General features: G+C 34.3%; 1 protein-coding gene across 1 annotated transcript in view; it reads left to right on the top strand.

Moving 5' to 3' along the window:
* LOC108754477 (laminin subunit alpha-1) overlaps nt 1-19,099 on the top strand; it is a 169,339-nt gene that overhangs the window by 27,018 nt on the left and 123,222 nt on the right. Inside the window, exon 2 of the mRNA XM_018496769.1 lies at nt 3,846-4,153. Within this exon, the coding sequence (XP_018352271.1) occupies nt 3,846-4,153 (308 nt within the window). The remainder of the gene's footprint in view (nt 1-3,845; nt 4,154-19,099) is intronic.

Genomic DNA, 19,099 nt, shown 5'->3' with positions numbered 1-19,099 from the left:
ATATATATATATATATATATATAAACGGTGATGACATTTTTTATCGATATGATCTAATAAATGTAGCTATTAAACACCAATAGTAACATTATATCAGTGTTATTATTTATTATTTACTCAATAATGTAATTATACATACAATATGCGTTATATTATATTAATATTGTTGAGTGGAAAAGTATAACGTTTATATAATGTTACTGTTAGTTGATATTTTGGGTAATGTAAGAATCTGTCTTTCGAAGAATTTCGAGAAATTTTTTTTTTTTTTCGGCAATATTCATATCAGAAAATATTGATTTATTTATTGGATAGTAAAAGGAATGTTTGGACATTATTAGACACCTTTAATAAAAGATGTCATTGTTGTCGCTTCCCCATTCAAACAATACTCTAGTCGCGAGAGGAATAGGAGCGGTTCGGCAGACTGCAGCCCAACACGCGCACAATGCGCGTCCGCTCGTTCTTTGATGAACGCCCAGTTGCTTTCTTTCTACGCGCGCATAATGCACGCAGTTTGGTGCAAGCAGCACGTCCGCGTCCGGGAGATTTCTGCCACGTTGTTCTTGAAATAGGGAGCTACGTGAGCGCGCATGGGGGCTTAGTGGGACTTGTACAGATTCGTCACCGGACCCAGAACAGCGAGCGAAGGCTTCGCCTTTTACGTGGCAAGCATTTGTTTTGTTAGGGATTTTCTGCTGAGATAAACGAGACGGCTCTGCGTGGGAGACATGTTTTAGAGTACTATTCGCGTACATCGCTTTTGTGCAGTGAGAGTGTATGATTAATTTCGAGAATGATCTCAAACTCATTGCGAAGTTATAGAAACATTACCGTGGAATTATAATAATTACTATAATTCCGAAGTAATTTTTTTATAATTTTAATCAAAACAGTGTGTGTAAAGCTAACGTCTCACTTGATGGAAACTCATTAAATATTGAGTTCTGAGTTTATTTTTAACTACTCTCTAAATCTGAATCAGTGAATAATCACTGATATCAGTGCCAAGTATGTCATCTGGATATCAGTGAATGAAATGTGAGATCTCTAACTTAGCTGATCTTTATTATGTAAGCTAACTAATCTTTTTTAGTGCATAAATTAAATGAATATAGTATTGAAAAATTGAAATTAACATGCAAATGTCAATATTTTAGTCATATGATACTCAAACATTTTTCCTTTTTTAGTTAAATTTTACTGATTATCAGTGCCACTGAGAAATTAGTGACTGTCCACTGATTCTCTTTCAGATTTAGAGAGTATACATTCATTTTTTAAACAATTTTTATTACCTGAGAAAGGCGAATTAAGGGTATATGTGTGAGACACGCCGATTTCCGACAATTCTGCAAGATCTATAAAACTTACATCTATGATTCTGCCCCAACATAGGTAAACAAAAAGAATTTCGCGAATATACCTCTGATTTTAGAAGCTAAATCTCAACGTTTTGCACTCACTGTATGTTAAAGACGTATTTATCTTCTTGCTGATGTACCACTAAAAAACATATATTCGAAAAAGCGAATCAATAAAGAAAATGGCAAAATGCTCGTTAGAGACGTGAAATATTGCAGCGCGATTAGTGTAATCTGATTAGTACGTTCCGCGTAGCGCTTGGTACGTCGTTAAAGATCTTTCTCTTGCTATATCGGCTGTGTAAGCTTTAACAGGACTATTATTAAATATTGTTTAAATGAGCGATACCGAAGGATCATTATTTCCCGCCATGGCCGCTCACGTGGCCGCGTGTAATCCGCACGAAGTGAACATTAATCAAGTGTGATGGATCATGAGTTGTACACCCGCAACATAACATATAATACTGACTAATAACAGCGATTTTTAGCAGAATACAGCACATCATTCTTAACTTATATCTTAAATCAAAATCAAGATTGTAAACATAATACAAAAGAATCTTTGATATTTTATTTACCCCTAATCGGTATTCGCAGAATCTAGTGGACTCGTACACTTTCTTCAATTACGTTGTGAAAAATTATAACAACTGTTTTTCACAGTCTAACATAATCTTATCGAATCTTTGATCTTAAAATAAAAAAAAATGAATTAACTATAAACAAAGATACATTAATTTAAAGTATACTGGACTCGTGAATACCAGTTAAGGAAATTTTATAACGCATACCGATTGGTTGACATTTTAAGAAAATTATAATGTCAAATCATGAGATGGATCAAAGTTTGACATGTTTTATGTAAATAAGCTAGGATTAGAAACAATTTACGTACGACATCAATTCAGAAGTGAATAAAAATGTATGACAAGTTATTAAAGTTCTTTCAGCTACTAATCAATTCTCGAGTCATGGAAAAAGAAAACCCGACCGATTACTTCTTCCGTTGCCATTTTCACGACGCGATGATCAATTCATTATCACCGGTGCGGCGTAGTGTCTTTTATCTTTTGCACACTATTTTCTCTCTCTCTCTCTCTCTCTCTCTCTCTCTCTCTCTCTCTCTCTCTCTCTATCTCTATCTCTCTCTCTCTCTCTCTCTCTCTCTCTCTCTCTCTCTATCGTTCTGCCGCGGATAAGCTCGTCACATTTCTTCATGTGTCGCACGATGTATACGCGAGCAACCCGTTCAGGTGTGAGAACCGGCGCGACGACGAACCTGTTCACTGCATCTTTGCGTTGCATCTCCACGGTGTTCTGCAACTGGTTTCACGTTATGCTCTGTCAAAACCTGTCGATGAATGCGTTGCCTAGCAGAAAATGATGGGATCGGTACACGTCGCTTCGATTACACGTTTCTTTCTTCGTCTATTCTTTTTTCCTTTTTCTCTTCACGCAGCTCTCCCAACCGGAGAGATATTGCGTCGACATCGCGACATGTACACGAAAAAATAGTGATTTTTTTATGTATTATAATTACAACTGATATTTGTTCGTTATAATTACACACGCATATTACAGTAAGTTGTAATTGACATCTCTGATCGATTGGAGCTTATACATTTATCTGCCGCATGCAGTGGATATATCAGGAACGTTTCTTGTAAAACTAACTAAAAATTTATTACACATATGTAAAATTGTAATCTGTTTGCAGCAAGTATTTTTAATCAAGATAATACGTTCTCTTGTAATATTTTATTACGTTGACATTTAAAAAATTTTGAGAGTCAGTACTAAAATTTTTTTTTTTACAAGAAAAGACGAAATTAACGCATTTATTATTTATATTATAAATTATATAATCGTTCATTTTTATAAATAGGAAATAATGGTTAATAAATTTTTATTAGAGCTACAACTTTAAATCCATCTAATAAAAATCTGAGAGAGGAAATTCTCTCGGAAGATTAATGTAAAATTAGCTTTTCCTTCATGAATTTTCCGCATTAAACGAATTTATGAGACGCTAATGTACATCTCTGACCTCACAGGCAGACGCTTGTGGAATAAACATAGCTAGGCACTGAGGCTCACACTGATTTATCGACGCTACGTACCGATGTACCGATTCATCAATAAAAGGCACCAGTAGTCTCGTAAAACAAAACTAAAAGAGAATTAACGACTAGAACAGAATTTTAACGATGCACGGCTCTATTTCGGAATCTTGACAGCAGTTTAGACGATAACAGGGGTCTTCAGAAAGTCCACATTGCCTCGGTTTATTGGTGATTAATTATAATGACAGTTATACCTCTGTTAAATAATAGTACAATTTATCGTGTAAAACTTATGGTACATGTTTATAGTTCAAAATAAATAATATGACATTTAAAATACAAAAATATGTCTCTTATTATGTACTATTTAATTTTTTTATTCTAATTCAACAAAAATTTCCCGTTTTGATTTCAGCTCAGAGAAGTACGTACAGTCTGAATAAGAGCTTAAAAAATAGTGGTCTCTTTCCGTCCACATTCAATGTCGCCGCGAAAGCGGATATTTACGTTAACGCGACCTGCGGTGAGGAGGGTCCAGAGACTTTCTGCAAGCCCTCGGAATCGTCGAGATGCGCCGTCTGCGACTCCAGGAGTCCGGATCCTGGCAAGAGGCACAATATCAGCAACATCCTCGACTCGAATCCCGGAAAATGGTGGCAAAGTCCTACATTAGCGAGAGGCGATTATTACGAATACGTGACAATCCTCTTGGACCTTAAACAGGTATGTAGATGCTCAAGCAAGTAGTATGTAGGCCAAAAACTAATTAAACAAATTTTTAAACAAATAAATTTTGTGTAATAGTACTAATGTAATAATTCTTGAGACTTTAATAAATTTTAAAGGAAGATGAAATGATTTTTAAGCGATAATTTATGTTGATTCACACTTAATTTTTACACTTCTACTTTGTTTTCTGAATAGATCTTTTTTCTTCTATGGCCCATTACATCGCATTAAAGGTCCCTTTTATTCTAGTCCTTCGAAAAATTGTAAAACGACTTTCGTCCTATTGTTATGTACTCGTTTCTTGTATTATACTCTTCGATGTCGATTTATTTCGTTTTCTCCGTGCAGACAATGGTGAAATGGACAGAGAAAGAGAAAGATACAAGAAACAAGAGAATCGAAATTGGTTTGCGCGAAGTGAGACAGAGAAAGATACGTATAGGGAGAGATGGAGATGATAGAGAAGCTTTAGAGGATCCCTTTCCGGAAATTTACGTGCCGGCTCGCAGGTATGCCCCATGTAGCCCTTCGTCCTTTAACAAATTGCGAACGGCGGCAGAGAAAAACGTTTTAACGAGCACGGCGTCCCTTTTTTTGAGAGACTCTTAGTAATGAGGACGTACCGCGAAGTGGATCCGCAGAATGAAGTGCCGACGCGACAAGTAAGGGGAGCTAAATTTTGACGAGATGGAACTTTATTCCACACATAGAAATCTTCTTCCATGCGTTTCTAAAGTGCATCGAAGTAATCCGTCGTTAATTAAATGTGTCCTGATAGAATTATATTTTTACAAATGTGATTTTTTAAATACAAAATTAAGTATCGGTGAATATTTAATTTTATGTTTAACAACATTTTTTTTGCGATGATTTTTGTGAAGAGTACAATAAATATTAAACATAATATTTTACAACACAATACTCTTTTATCACCGTCATATGATAAAAGTGAAAACAAAAAGAAAATTAATTTTCTATATAAAGTTTTATTTAATTAATAAAAATCAATTAATCATTGTTGGAATATTTCTCAATTTTTCATAACTTTTATGACAAAGTTATCAAGTTTATGCTGCAGGAAAATTAATACAATATGTTCGCATAACTATTTAAATTATCTGGAACGCTTGCCTTATAAATCTCAAAAACTTTAAATTTCAAAAACCTGGGTAGCAGTTAAATATCGAATGTTTTATTGACAAACACGTGTGCGTAATTTGCTAATTGATCCTTCCACGTGATACAGCTGCAGGATTCTGAGCATAATTGCAACATACGTTAATACATACAACTACCGCTGTACAACTACTGGTACCACAATAATGAACACGTTAAGATAGGCGAAATCTCGCTGTGTAATTAAGAGACGCAGTGTTGGGTGGCCCGCAACCTTGACTCTTAATTGGACGCTGATTGCGAGCCTAATTCTTCCTATCCTTTCGAAATATCTTTCGCGTCCGATCGCGTTATAGGTGTATCGTTTGTAAAAGCCGATTCTCTATAATGGTCCGTAACTAAAATTACTTATATACATGCAATCTAATTCTCATTTCCTGAAAGAAAGAAATATTCCTCACAAATTCTCAGAAAACAACAAATTATTTTTTTAATGACGAGCTTGTAATCATGATTCTACGTCGGCTCTATAATTATAACAGCATTTACAACACAGATAGAATAATTTTGCTAAAGTTTATCTAAAAATTCACACACAAATATAGATTTGAAAATAATTTTACTAAACCAAAATAAGATAATAACGAAATTGAGATTTTTTAATTCTATTTTTTATATTTAGTCGTATAATTTTGTAACACATAATAAAAAAAAATCAATATGTTATGAAGTGAAGCATAATTAAGACTATTTTGAAAGAAAAGATAATACACATTGCAGTGTTTCTTTGCAGCATGAGATTTAGAATCTGTAACTGGAGGTGTTTTTCTTCGGATAATAATCCTGCGATACACCGTATCTCTCGTTGTACTTTTTATGAAGAGAAAATTGTTTGCGATTTATTGCGACATTTTTAAATTACGATCCGTGAATATTGGGAAAGATTATGCTAATCGGTAATAATGAATAAGCAAGACGCGGGGGAAGATATTTATGGTCCTCGTTAACGCTAATTGCACTTATTAATTTTATGGTCGTTGTTCACGATTATTTCTTTTGTCTCTCAAACCGACATTGAATCAATATGATATATCGTTGTTGTTATTGCCTTTATTGTTTTATAGTTTTATAGCATTGTTTTGTAGTAAAGTCACGACTATCTAAATTGAAAGAAAGATCTTTTTTAGCAAAAATTGTAACCATCTAATATTGAAAATGGCTCCATTAAAATCTTTACTTATTTAATAATTTGTTATATTTGTTATATCTTTTAGAATTGAAATAATACAAGCAATTTTAGGAAAAAAATTTTTTATAAAAAAGCAGAGACGATGGTAATAATAATATTTTGTTCTTGCGTATTGTAATGATTTGAAGAAAGATTTTTGCCAAATGTCAATACGTAGGAAAGTTAGATCTTATTTCCTGATTTGCTAAGAAGAAACTTCCCACGCATTGATTGATTCCGTTAACTCATCTCACGTATAACTTCTGTTTGGGCTACTGATTGGCATAACTGAGCGTTAGGATCAACCCCGCCTTTCATGCGAAGGCGTATGATAGAATAAATTAATTTGTCTGTACCTAAAAAGGCCGCCTGATGGACAACTTTTATCTCGCTGTACGGTGAAAGGGCCGAGATCGTGTTGCGCAATAATTAGCAGACGGCTACAAATGATCGTCAAACATTGAGAAGGGAACGATCGCCGCCGCACTTTGTGTGGCTCTTTTTGCTGACATGCCGACATTTCCCCGCGGCAAAAGAGGAGGAGTTAAGATGGTGACTGACCGTATGAAATTCATTAGTACTCTTAATGGAGTCTTGAAAATGCAATTTAATATATATTTTGCATGCGAAAGAAAACAGAAAATCGATTACGCGGGAAGGTATGTTACGATAGTTAACGAAGTATCTTCCATAACAGTCCAAACGTGATTAATAATTCTTAAAAATTGAATATAGAAGAGGAGGAGTTGTAATAAAGCCGGTCTCCGTCGTTGCAGAAAATTCATTAGTATTCTTAAAGCAATGTTGAAAAAGAAAATATTTAATATGTTCCGCAATATACAAGAACGCGGGGTAAAATATTACATGAATCGCTAATGAAGCATTTTCTATAACAATGCAATAATTACTAAAATTAATAAAACATTTTGGATTTGTGTCGTTCAGAACTGAACATTTCTTAATGTTTACTGCAAGAAAAAATAATTTTCAATAATTAAAATAATGTAACATCTTAATAATATTTGGAAAAAACAATTTTGTTGAAATATCTCAAATTTAGCTACTCTCTTGTAGATATAAATCTGAAAATAATTTTGTTTTGATTAAAATAATTACGTAAGATGTCAAATTGGTTGCTAAAATGTTATACCTTTTTGCAGTGTGTTTATCAACGCTCATAAACTTCGTACATAATTATTTTGATGATCCAACAAAATTATTTTTAAGTCCGTATCTAAATTAGTTAAATTTTTAGATACTTCAGCAAAACGTGCTCTTTCCGTGTATATTTATAAGTTACAAGTATCAGAATCAACATATTTATGATATCGCATGCTGTGCCACTTGTGCGGATCACCAAAAAGAGAAATGATTCTGTCGAAGGATCACGGAAGGATCAGACTGCGCGTCGAACCGCCTCCCTCGAATAGCATCGGAATGAAACCGACGAGTTATCGCCCGTCGTAGATCGACGCCACCTCTAACCCTGCCGATGAGGTATCGAACGTGAAAAGGAGCAGCGAATGGTACTCACGTCGAGCGACTGAAGCTCCAATCCTTCATTGTTCACGGATTAACGAGTCAAGTTGCCGTCGTCTCTCAAACGCTTGCTCGAGGTCCTCGAACCAGCGCACACGCCGTTTTCTCCTTCGGCCGGGTGAATGAATCATCTTCCTGGGGCAAGCAGGAATGGAACGGGGAGAAAGTGAGAGACGAGACGAAGTCACGAAAATAATACCTCGTAGGGTGGAAGATCGCTTCTCGTGAAGGCGGACTTGTTCCTTTTTCCTATTCATGGACCGGACCTTGCGAGATCGCGGATGATGTATACATATGTTACACGACGAGACACAATCGTGGTTTTTTTACCCGGGTTTTATGACCGTACGCGCAACATTGTGCGTTATTGGATCGCTATGAATTGAGAATGCGAGACGCTTTTGAATTAAGCAATAATGTAGAGTTCCAAGTTCTTCGTAGCCATAAAAACATGAGGAGCAACATAAGCGTTTATCTTTGCTCTTTTCGTCTCAAATTTACGCTGCAATTGAAGAAAAAAATATTAATATTTAATTTAGGAATAATTGAATATTTTTATTCCGGCGAGGAAATGTGTGTTGTTGTAAAATATTGTTTTTTATGGATATTATTTAACATATTTTTTTTTTTTAATAACTCTTAGTACTCTCGAGAGTAGCTAAATTTTAGATATTTCAACAAAATTGTTTTTTCCAAGTATTATTAAGATGTTACATTATTTTAATTATTGAAAATTATTTTTTCTTTCAGTGAATATTAAGAAATGTTCAATTCTTTATTAATCTTTAAATATACAATTTCATCAAAAATCTGTAATAAAAAAGCTATATTTTTGTAGTGAGTAAAATTTTATTGTTATTGAGAAATACTTTTATAATAAGTAACTTAACGTATTTATTTTGTTTAGTACTTATTTGTTTGGGGTTTCTACTTACTTTCTTCAAAAAATTATGATTAAATCCATATCTATAACATTCTCAATTACTAATCGGACAACAATAATACACGATATATTGATAATAGTGATTTTAATTGATGTAAAAAAATGTACATTTTGTATAATCATTTATATAAAAGAAATAAGATGACTACTTCCGGATTAAATATCATGCTACAGTCTTCTACAAAAAATTTTGCAATCTTTCGATTTATTAAACTTTTGGTTAAAGAACAGGATAGAATCGGATTGATAATATATTTGAAATCATCAGTATAATTTTCTAAGCCCAAATTCTTTCTCTGATAGAATTGTCTGTTTCTCTTCTGATAGTCTGTAATAAAATGGAAGGAAAAAGAGATTAGTGTCTTTATATAGACATCTATAATGAGAATATGCAAATTACCTAGAGCATGATAGTCTCGATCGAGATCATCAAATATGCTTGAGGTGGCTTCATACCTTTTGTCGGAACAGCCACCGTTATGGCACGTCACGAATTTATCTCGTAATTCAATTCCCACGGCCAGTGGCGATAATTACAGACCGCGGTGCGCGGCCCTTACATACAACGGATTCAGCGGCCAGCCATCTTTTTGCTTTCTGCTCACAACACACCGTTGGTCGTCCGCATTATAGGTTGAAGCGATTAAACCAGGCTTCTTCGAGATGCCAGCCTCAGAGCGATAATCGTATCATCGGTCCATAGTCGTCAATTAAAAGAAATAAATCAAAGTATGCCATAAGCTGATAACAGATCGTAATCGAAATTATTAATCGTATGACGCAATTTAGATAACATCATATATTAAGGCACGGTCTTCCGGTTTTTACACTTAAACTAGATGTATAGTATTATTTTTAAATTAATTATAACTAGTAATTTATATAGTATTTTTTTTTTGCATATTAGAGTTGAGAATCATTAATTCAACTTTTTTTTTTTGCATCTTCTACAATTTATCTCTTTCAGTTTAGATCTAACTGGCTCCAAATACAACCTAGTATTCAATATACGACTTACTTGCTGTTTGTAGATAGTTAAATCTTCACTGTACTCGTATAAATATTAGGTTTATTCGTGTTGCTTGAAATCCCCAAAATTTTTGCACTTAAAATAAGATAAAGAAAAAAAGGCGAAGATTTTTAGGGCAAAAAGTACAACGCGAACAGACCTACAGAAAATGTCTTATATTTTCAATTACTATTCAGAAATGTTTCCTATTTTAAATCTAAATCTGACCATTTTCAGTGTTGAATTCGGCAAAAATCAAAATGCTTAGGCAGGCCTTATTTAGTAAAATTCTTATATTATCTCAGCAATTTTCAGTTCGATTCCCTCGCACTCTGTACGCGATCGATCGATTATGTATCGTGTCGAACGTAAGATCGTTTTCTTTTATTGCTTTTACGCTTTTTTCTTGCTCTCTGTAAAAACAGCTTGCTTGTGAATGGCGTGAATTATTCAGAGCCACGTTTGAACCGACAAGGATCGGGTTATTAAGATATTTCGGGGCTCGATGATATTGGTCTCACATCAGCCTTATTGAAGACTTCCTTGGCAATAAGACCATGGCACACGACGGTATTCGCACTTCACGTACAAATTGCTTTTCTTTGATTCGCGGAACCGGCCGATAATTAAAACGTCACTTTATTTATGACGGAGCGAAAGTTTTACTGGACGTTATCTTCGCGAGTTTGTGGCACGCAATAAGAGGATCGCGTGAGGTGAGAAGACACGCACGCGAATCGCACTCGTATCGAAAATTACCTTTCGTTAAGTCAAGAAGCGGAACGAAATTTAAAGCGACATTTTATTTATCCGCGCCGCGGATCTTACTTTACTGCGATGTTATCGTTAGGCTGCTTCGAAAGGTTCGCGAAAGAACTGCAAAGCGAAAAGACGTACATATCTTTTTCGCCTTTCGAAAGCGAGCTAAACAAGAACATAATTTAATTAAATATCGATTTGTTTGCTCTTAAAAGTGTGTTGTACGGTCTCCGTTTCGTTGAAATATCATCAGTCGATGACATGAATTTACCGTACGTCTGAAGTTATCTGCGTGGAGAATTTGCATCCCTGTTTACACTCGTTCAAAAAAGATCGATGGTTGCTCTGTCAAAGTGCTTGAGTAAAAGAGGAAAATCGAGTTTTACGTTCTCACAGGTGTGCGAAATATTTTAAGGCTCCCAACCATGACGCCAGTCATCGCTGATGGAAACTTATGAGCCAACACTCAAACGCAACGATGGCACGTCGTGACCGGTCGAGCCGGAACGAAATGTGAGAAAATCGAGATATAAAAGGAACTGACGATAAATCAATCTAGCCCTATCCTGCTCTTTGACCGAAAGTTTAACGAATCGAAAGATCGCAAAATTTCCGCAGAATAGTATTGTAGCGCGATACTATTTAAATATTAATTTTTTTCTTCTCTTCGATCAAGATTGTTATGTATACTGAATCGTGAGATAGCACAAGTAAGATTATTTGATCATATCGTAGCACCTACCTCCGGTGAAGCAATATCGGAAAATATTTCCTTGTGGAACTATTGATGATCGAAGCGTGATGTAGCGCCATATTTGGAAAAATATTTGTAGTACATCCCGTTATAAAGAGGATCAGGGGTCGTAATTCGCCATCGTGACTCGAAGACGGCGAGAATGGAAAGCGAGAATGCCGCGCCGATGATAAATCGAATAAATTTCTTGCTTCTGCACCTCGTATCGAAAGCGTGTCAATTACGTGTGTGTGGTGAAATTTAATTACTTGGAATTATATTGAAGCAACGAGATCACGTTCGAACGAAATATGAGGATCATTTGCATTCGGATTACTCTCATTCACTTCGTACTTCTCGTGCGCGACACGTTCTCTTAATTGCGATTGCGGAATTCCATATTGGAGATTGATTGAGTGTATTCATGATTGAAAACAGTTATTATTAATTATGATGCCAGAAGTATAACACTCGGGATGACAATGTTAATCCTTCAGTGCTACTCTGAATATGAATAACATACCCGGCTTTTTTCCCCAATGTTTTCTTAATGCTTTTTCCATTACTTATAATCATTCTATTAATCCTTACAGTACATACGATTGAATCGTTAATATCTGGCGCATTTCGGATCTTTTCTTTGAAATATCAGAAGCACTTGACTAAATAATGGTCTCTATTCTTTTCTTTTTTAGTACATTTTATTATATATTGTCTAAAGATGTAAAGTATATATTATATGTAAGATTCATTTAATAATTTTTGTATGTTTATAAAGTAATGAAAATTAATCCGAACGATCTATTGTGTGTAGTAAAAAAATCGGATAATTATTGTATGTACTAAAGGTTAATCGAAGTAATATAGCATACGTTTGCTATCGTTATGTTTTTGATATTTACTAATAAGTTAGACATAAGAAAAGTTACTTACCATCAAAGTCGGATGTTGAAATATTACATCTATATGTACCTAATTAAATTTATCTCGCTCTGATTTAATTTAGAAAGATTATTATTATTCTAGAAAGATTATTATTATTTGATTGGTGCAAGTCCGAATAGGCGAAAAATAATCAGTAAACATATTTGAGATAAATTCATTTAAATACACATAGATATATTATTCCAACATCCAACTTCGACCGTAAGTGGCGCTTTCTCTTTACAATATTTATTTTTATCAAAGTTATAACACGAATTGATTGAGTACATCAATCCTACCTAAGTTTATTGTTTCTCATAATATATCGAAGAGTTAATTTGAAGCAATGCGATCCTTGTAACTTGAGATACCAAAATCTGGTTTCGTCAATAACGATTCTGCATTTAGATGATGAATTTCTCGGGCCTGGCTTATTTAAAGTGATCACTTCCCGTCACGTCGTTACACTCTGACAACTTTACGGCAATTAAACTCGTGCCACACGAGATGTGCGCTTTCGGGTTATTTTTAAGTCGCACAAACTTTGCGAGGGAGCGAGAAGAAAAACGGATATAGACGAATGCGCTTGAATCATCGCGGTGCTCATGAGAGCCCCGTGTATGAAGGGTTAACGATCGGAAGCGCGCGAATTTTTCGTATATTTCTCTCCTTTCCTCTCGTTTCCCACAGCGAGGAGGGCTGCCGCACACAAAATTCCGTAACAGTATGCGTAAGGTGTAAACTTAAGCCGATTACGTAATCCAATGGAAATGGAAATAGCAGTAAACTTATCCATAAGGTGAATTTCAATCGGTTGAAACTCACCTTATGGATAGTTTACTGCTATTTCTATTTCCGTTAGAATTAGAAAGCAATATCCTGATTGGCTCATCGGCTTAAGTTCACGTCTTAAGGTTACTGTTACAGAAATTTTGTGTGCGGCAGCCCTTAGGGAGCGTTTATATTCGCCATAACCGTATACCGTAAGCTGTAAGAATTGACTAATCACAGTCAAGTATTCCCCTCTCATTCGGCGATAAGAAGGGAATACTCGAAGGTGATTGGTCAATTTTTACAGATTACGGTATACGGCCAATATAAACACTCCCTTATGCTTCTCGCGAGAGCACAGCCGGGAAAGAATAAGTGCGGTAGGCACTGGACCGTTTATGGAGGCTGGGTTTATGTCGCGCCGCAGGTATACCGGAGCAGGTATTTACCCGTGCACAGATTGTACACGATGCCTGCATACTTTCGACTCTTCTCCGGCATCGAAGATGGACGTACATACAAGTATTCGTGGCTCGGTTCCGAGGGAAGAGCACAGTAGGGGAAAAAAAAGAGGAGGCCCCCGGCCGAAGAGGAGCGAGGGCCGCAACCTGAAACTCGGTGGGCTTTCGCCTCGTACCGTACTGTTGATCCGACTGCTCACAAAATCGAATTACCCGGTCCGATTAACCGTCGGTGTTTGTGGAGCAGAGGGATTGCGGCTTCGGCGTGATTCATCGACCCCGATCAATTATCGCTGTGTTGTGCGCGAGGTTTCTTCCTCGTTCGTTAAATGCTCGAGGCAAATATCTCTTACAAAGTATTCTTTACTTAAAATTTAAGTATCATAATATTTGCTAAACTCGCAAAATTCTGAAGTATTAAAATTGTTTGAATTTCGATTTTAATTATTTTATTTCTTCAACGACGATAATAAGTTTATATTTGGGAGTTTATAATTATACTACAATAGTTGATATAATAATTTTGTTAAACAGGTCATTTTAGCTAATTCTTATATGTTTTTTTATGCTAATTCTGAAAATGAGGTTAGAATTTATCCTACGGTCTCAAATTTTTTGTAATCGACATATGTCTTTTGAAAAACTTTACTTTTTGCTAACAATAACTTTTTATATGATGTCTTTTTGTTAATTAAAATTTTTGTTTGAATTCAATATGAATAGGAAATCATATTAAATTCAGTAGCATATATGTCCTATATGGATTATTTAGTGCCGCCTAAACAGAAAAAATAAGCAGAAATTTTTAAATGCATGTTGCTAAAATCTCTGCTTTTCTCATGAATTTGGCAAATAGAATTAACGCAAAAAATATTATAACACTTTATTATATTAATTTAACATAAGAAAAATGAAATTTTGTTGATAAAGTGAAAAATGTCACAATTTATAAAATTTCTAAATGCATGTATTACTTAAAAATCGTGCCTTCCTTATAAATTTGTCAAACAGATTTGTGAAATTAGTGCAAAAGATACTATAAGAAGCACCTTATTAAATCTATTTAAGAAAAGTGAAATTTTGTCAATCAGTGTTATTTCCGCGTGTTCAAATCAAACAAAGAACGTAGACTGAACAGCTTGAGAAACAAATTTTTATATCTCTCTTTAATTGTTCTAAGGTAAAATATTTTATGTAAATTTTTACTTCTGTTCTATTAAACCAGATTTGTTACGAGTTTTTTTTTAAACCGGATTGTGAAGAAATTCTGAACCTATTAGGAGATCAATTAGAGAAACATTTCTAGAGCGTGATTTTAACTGGCTTTTACTGCAGATAATCAAGGTATTCTCGCAACATAAAATATTCAGCAACAAAGAATTTGTATAACCTTTACGAGGGAGGTTCTTTCTCTCTCATGGTTGTGACCCCTTTTTTAAAGGAGCTTGGGCAATTCCCTTTGAGAAACCAAATCGAGTCGTAAAATCGATGGCCTTGGACCACCCAGGACCCCGATAATATGTTTCCTCGAACTTTCTCAAGTAATGAAGGCGATTCTGCTCGTAACGAGCCTCGTAAGATGTTACATCCATACTATACGCATTAGTGTAAGTTAAAACTGCGTTCTCTAACGTCACTCTTACAACCACGCTTTTTCCCTTTAACGATGACCCACTTTGCAATTCAATCGAGTCGTAATATGATGAATCTTATTTCTGGTCGCTTCCTTTGTACCGGCATTATCGTTAATTTTCGTGACAAACAGATTTAATATGCCTATACATAAATATTTTGATACTTATTTGGAATTTGTTAATTATATTTCAAAAAAGCATTGTGTAATTATGACGAGACTATATTGGCGAAAAAAGAATGATCCTCACACACCAGTTTTCGCTCACGATCTCGCTTTCAGACTAATTTCATCAACGCACTTGGGATTTCTTGTTAACGCGCGACGAAAGCGGTTCCCGCACGCGTGTTCCTCGCACGTGCACGAATGTCTTTTGGCAAACGTCGCGGAGCATTGGTCCAAACCGAGATCAGATTGGCAAGAGACCAGGACGTGGAATCCTTCGTGGCAGACCGCGCGGTGTCCCTCGTTGCATCGAGGTCTTGCTCGCTCAGCCAAGTTCCAAGACGAACACTCGCTAGAATACTCATCTCGAGAAGTGCGAGAAGTAAATATGTTACGAAATCTGATACATTAGATTGTATAAACTGGAGAAATTATACGACTTCTCTCTCCCTCTAAAATCTAATCTGTATATATTAGTATAAAGAATATCTCATAAAATATTTTATATGAATTTTTATCTGAAATTAATGCAAGGTTTTTAGAGTACTTTTATATACTCAGAAATAATTTTTTATAAGAACCACATATTTTTTCATATATGCACGAATTTTTTAATTACTTTTTTACTAATTACAGTATGATAATATTAGATTTTTTTAATGTTAAATAAAATTGCAACTATATTTGTCCCTGATTGGGATTCAGCGACAAGGCAATGTACGATGAAGTAATACAGATATATATTTCCCCCGTCAAATTGCTGCTTCTGTAACGATATAAATTGCTCCGGTGTAATCTCTCGCGAGGTCGCTGCACCAACTTATGTACGTGTCTAAATCCAATTTTGCCAAGCCTCCCTCACTAAGTTCTCCGACACACGTACAATCGAATTTCGCTCTTCGTCAAATAATCGTTTCCCTCGATGACGTTTCCCATAATTCAATTTCGTTCGCGCTGCTCGACGTAAAAATTTGATTGCCAGACGTAGCCATCTGCGGAAATCGTATATCCAATCCAATAAATCCCTTACCATGTCAATTTTAATTTAAGATGTCTTGATTATTAGCAAATTAGACAAATGAGAAATACAAAGTGTCAAAAAGTAGAAGAAATTTTATAATTGTCTTCTTTGCTATAAATCTTCTAAAGTATAAATAAACTTAGAAAAGAAAAATAAAGATTACTAATTATAATTTATTGGAGAAGATAAGCAAAAATAATATATTGTTGATAAAAGTAAGAATAATTATAAAAATTTATTTTATTTTTAATGTATTTTTCTAAATTATTATAAGATTTATAATATTGTTTAAGCTTTAACAATATAATATACAGATAACATTTGTGATCAACTGTCTCGGCTGAAAAATGTTACTTTGGATAAGTATACAATAATACAAAAATATAAATATGTAATCGTAAAAAAAGATATGGAATAAAAAAAGATATGTGTTTATGTTTTGGTAGTTTTATATCTATATATATAGCAGAGGTATTTCAGATCGGCAATGAACCTCTTGCCATCACGAGTCCCGTAATCGGATTAAGTCGTCTCGCGTTACTTTAAATCCATCCGCAATTAATACGTCTACCTAGTGGTAGTAACAGGAGACTTCTCCGATAAATCTGCTCATTTCGTGCATACAGTCCGATGCATTGGACCGAGACATGGTAGCGAGCGACATGACATGTCATCAAAATATGTCTGTCATAAGTAAGCTGCTGCAAAGAGAGAGAGAAAGAAAGATGAGAAATGTGTGGAACATAAACGCGACTATATTTTATACTCCGTACTTATGAATCGAGAGAGCGGAAACACGCGCGTTTGATCTCAGACTTTGAGAAATTTCCATAAATAGTTGAGATAAATAAATGGTCGCACGCGATTCTTGAATATAGTATTAGTGCAGAAGAAATTCTGGAATGAAGACTCATTACGGTTAACGATTAATTTTTATCTAAATTAAATTAAATTCTTTAATTTTATTTCTTGTTACTTTATCAATCTAGTGATATAAATACAAAATTTATTATTATTAATCTCAAACGCTTTTTTCATTACAATATAATTTAATTATATTTAAAGATTACAAAAAGAATGTTATATTTAAGAAAGCATTGCAGATTAATAATAATATAAACAAATATATAAAGTTTTATGCAAAAGATCGGACATTATCCAGTCACTGAGACATTTACCTCAATATAATTATATTTTTAGCTGTAAAATCATATTATCATGTCATATAAAAATGTTATCTTTTAGAAAAAGCTGAATAAGCTGTACTTTTCGATAGAAGTTTAGTTTCATTGGCTACCGTGCAAAATTATGTCATAAATAATATGTAATAACGCTATATAGTGTGAAAATACCTCGAAGCTAGAATATATTAATCAGCTCTATTCGTGTCGGCAATTCGTCAAGTCAATTGAACGTTTAATTAATATTTCAAGAAAAGTTTATCTTATAGTCGCACAATTTCCTGTCACTGTGTATTATGTTAGCGACCTGATTCGAGAAAAACATGTTCTATACCGAGCGGGTATTTAAATGGCAAAAAAATCTTACGTGTCAGACACTCCCCGAATATTTTTACAAACTCGCTGCTTCTAAGAAAGATAGCAATAAGCGGTTTGATTTAATAATATATCTCGAAAGCATTTTCTGTGCAATATTCTTCTGTGCAATCGATGATAACATGTTACGTCGGCTTGTTCATAGTGACATTTAATTGATTCGTTTATCAAATTATTCTAAGTGTAGCTTGAATGAATAATATCGGGCGCTAGTCGGTTTAATTACATATCGCGTACATAAGTTTTCTAATATTTCTTATCATTGCTATCTGTGCCATCAGAATGTATATATTTCTATGTAACTTCGCTGCTTCGAATAAGTTGTCGTACATACTTATAAAATGCAAGAAATGAGACATTACTCTTTATTGATAATCACGGATAACCATTAAGAAATAAAGATGACAATAAGACATGATAAAATGTACGTGTCTTATTTATCTTTGTGTTTCATTTGATATTCGTACAAACAATAATTTTATTTATGAATTCTTAATTAACATACTTTACTTAGTAATTCTTAATTGACGTATAGAAATGCTTTTTAAAAACAGTATTAATATCATAATTAATAATATACTCTTTGTAATTACGTTATACAGTTTTATAATACATAAAATCGCATTTTTTTCTGTATTTTTTATTATTTAGAATAATCTAAATGAATTTTTTTATTCGTACTTTTCTTAAATAATTTGTTAGAATTACGAAATCAACTCTTAGATTAATCATACAAATTGGCATGTCGACCACGAATATCTAATTAAAACTGTTTACAACCGCGTTCACGTCATTCCGCTCGATCGCGACAACTCGTAGTAGGTACATTTTGAAGTCTGCTCACGTAGGAGTCGAAAGGCGCCAGTTTTCCAAGAGAATCGCTTTTGTTCTGTGTTTTACCCTGCTTCTTCACCCTTTTACTATTACTCGTAGGTTGTTTCGTTTGCGTAGGTCGACAATGAAGTGAAACGTTAATATATGATGACAAGAAATTGTCTTCAAATCTAATAATACAAGTCCGTAGGCAATCTTATTCTTCGTTGATGGAAAATAAATATTTTAATAAATTAATATTTTTATAG

Source organism: Trachymyrmex septentrionalis, unplaced genomic scaffold (genome assembly GCF_001594115.1).
Source record: "Trachymyrmex septentrionalis isolate Tsep2-gDNA-1 unplaced genomic scaffold, Tsep1.0 scaffold8, whole genome shotgun sequence".
Taxonomy (NCBI): domain Eukaryota; kingdom Metazoa; phylum Arthropoda; class Insecta; order Hymenoptera; family Formicidae; genus Trachymyrmex; species Trachymyrmex septentrionalis.
Note: the sequence above shows the minus strand (reverse complement) of the source record. Positions and strands in the feature narration are given on the sequence as shown.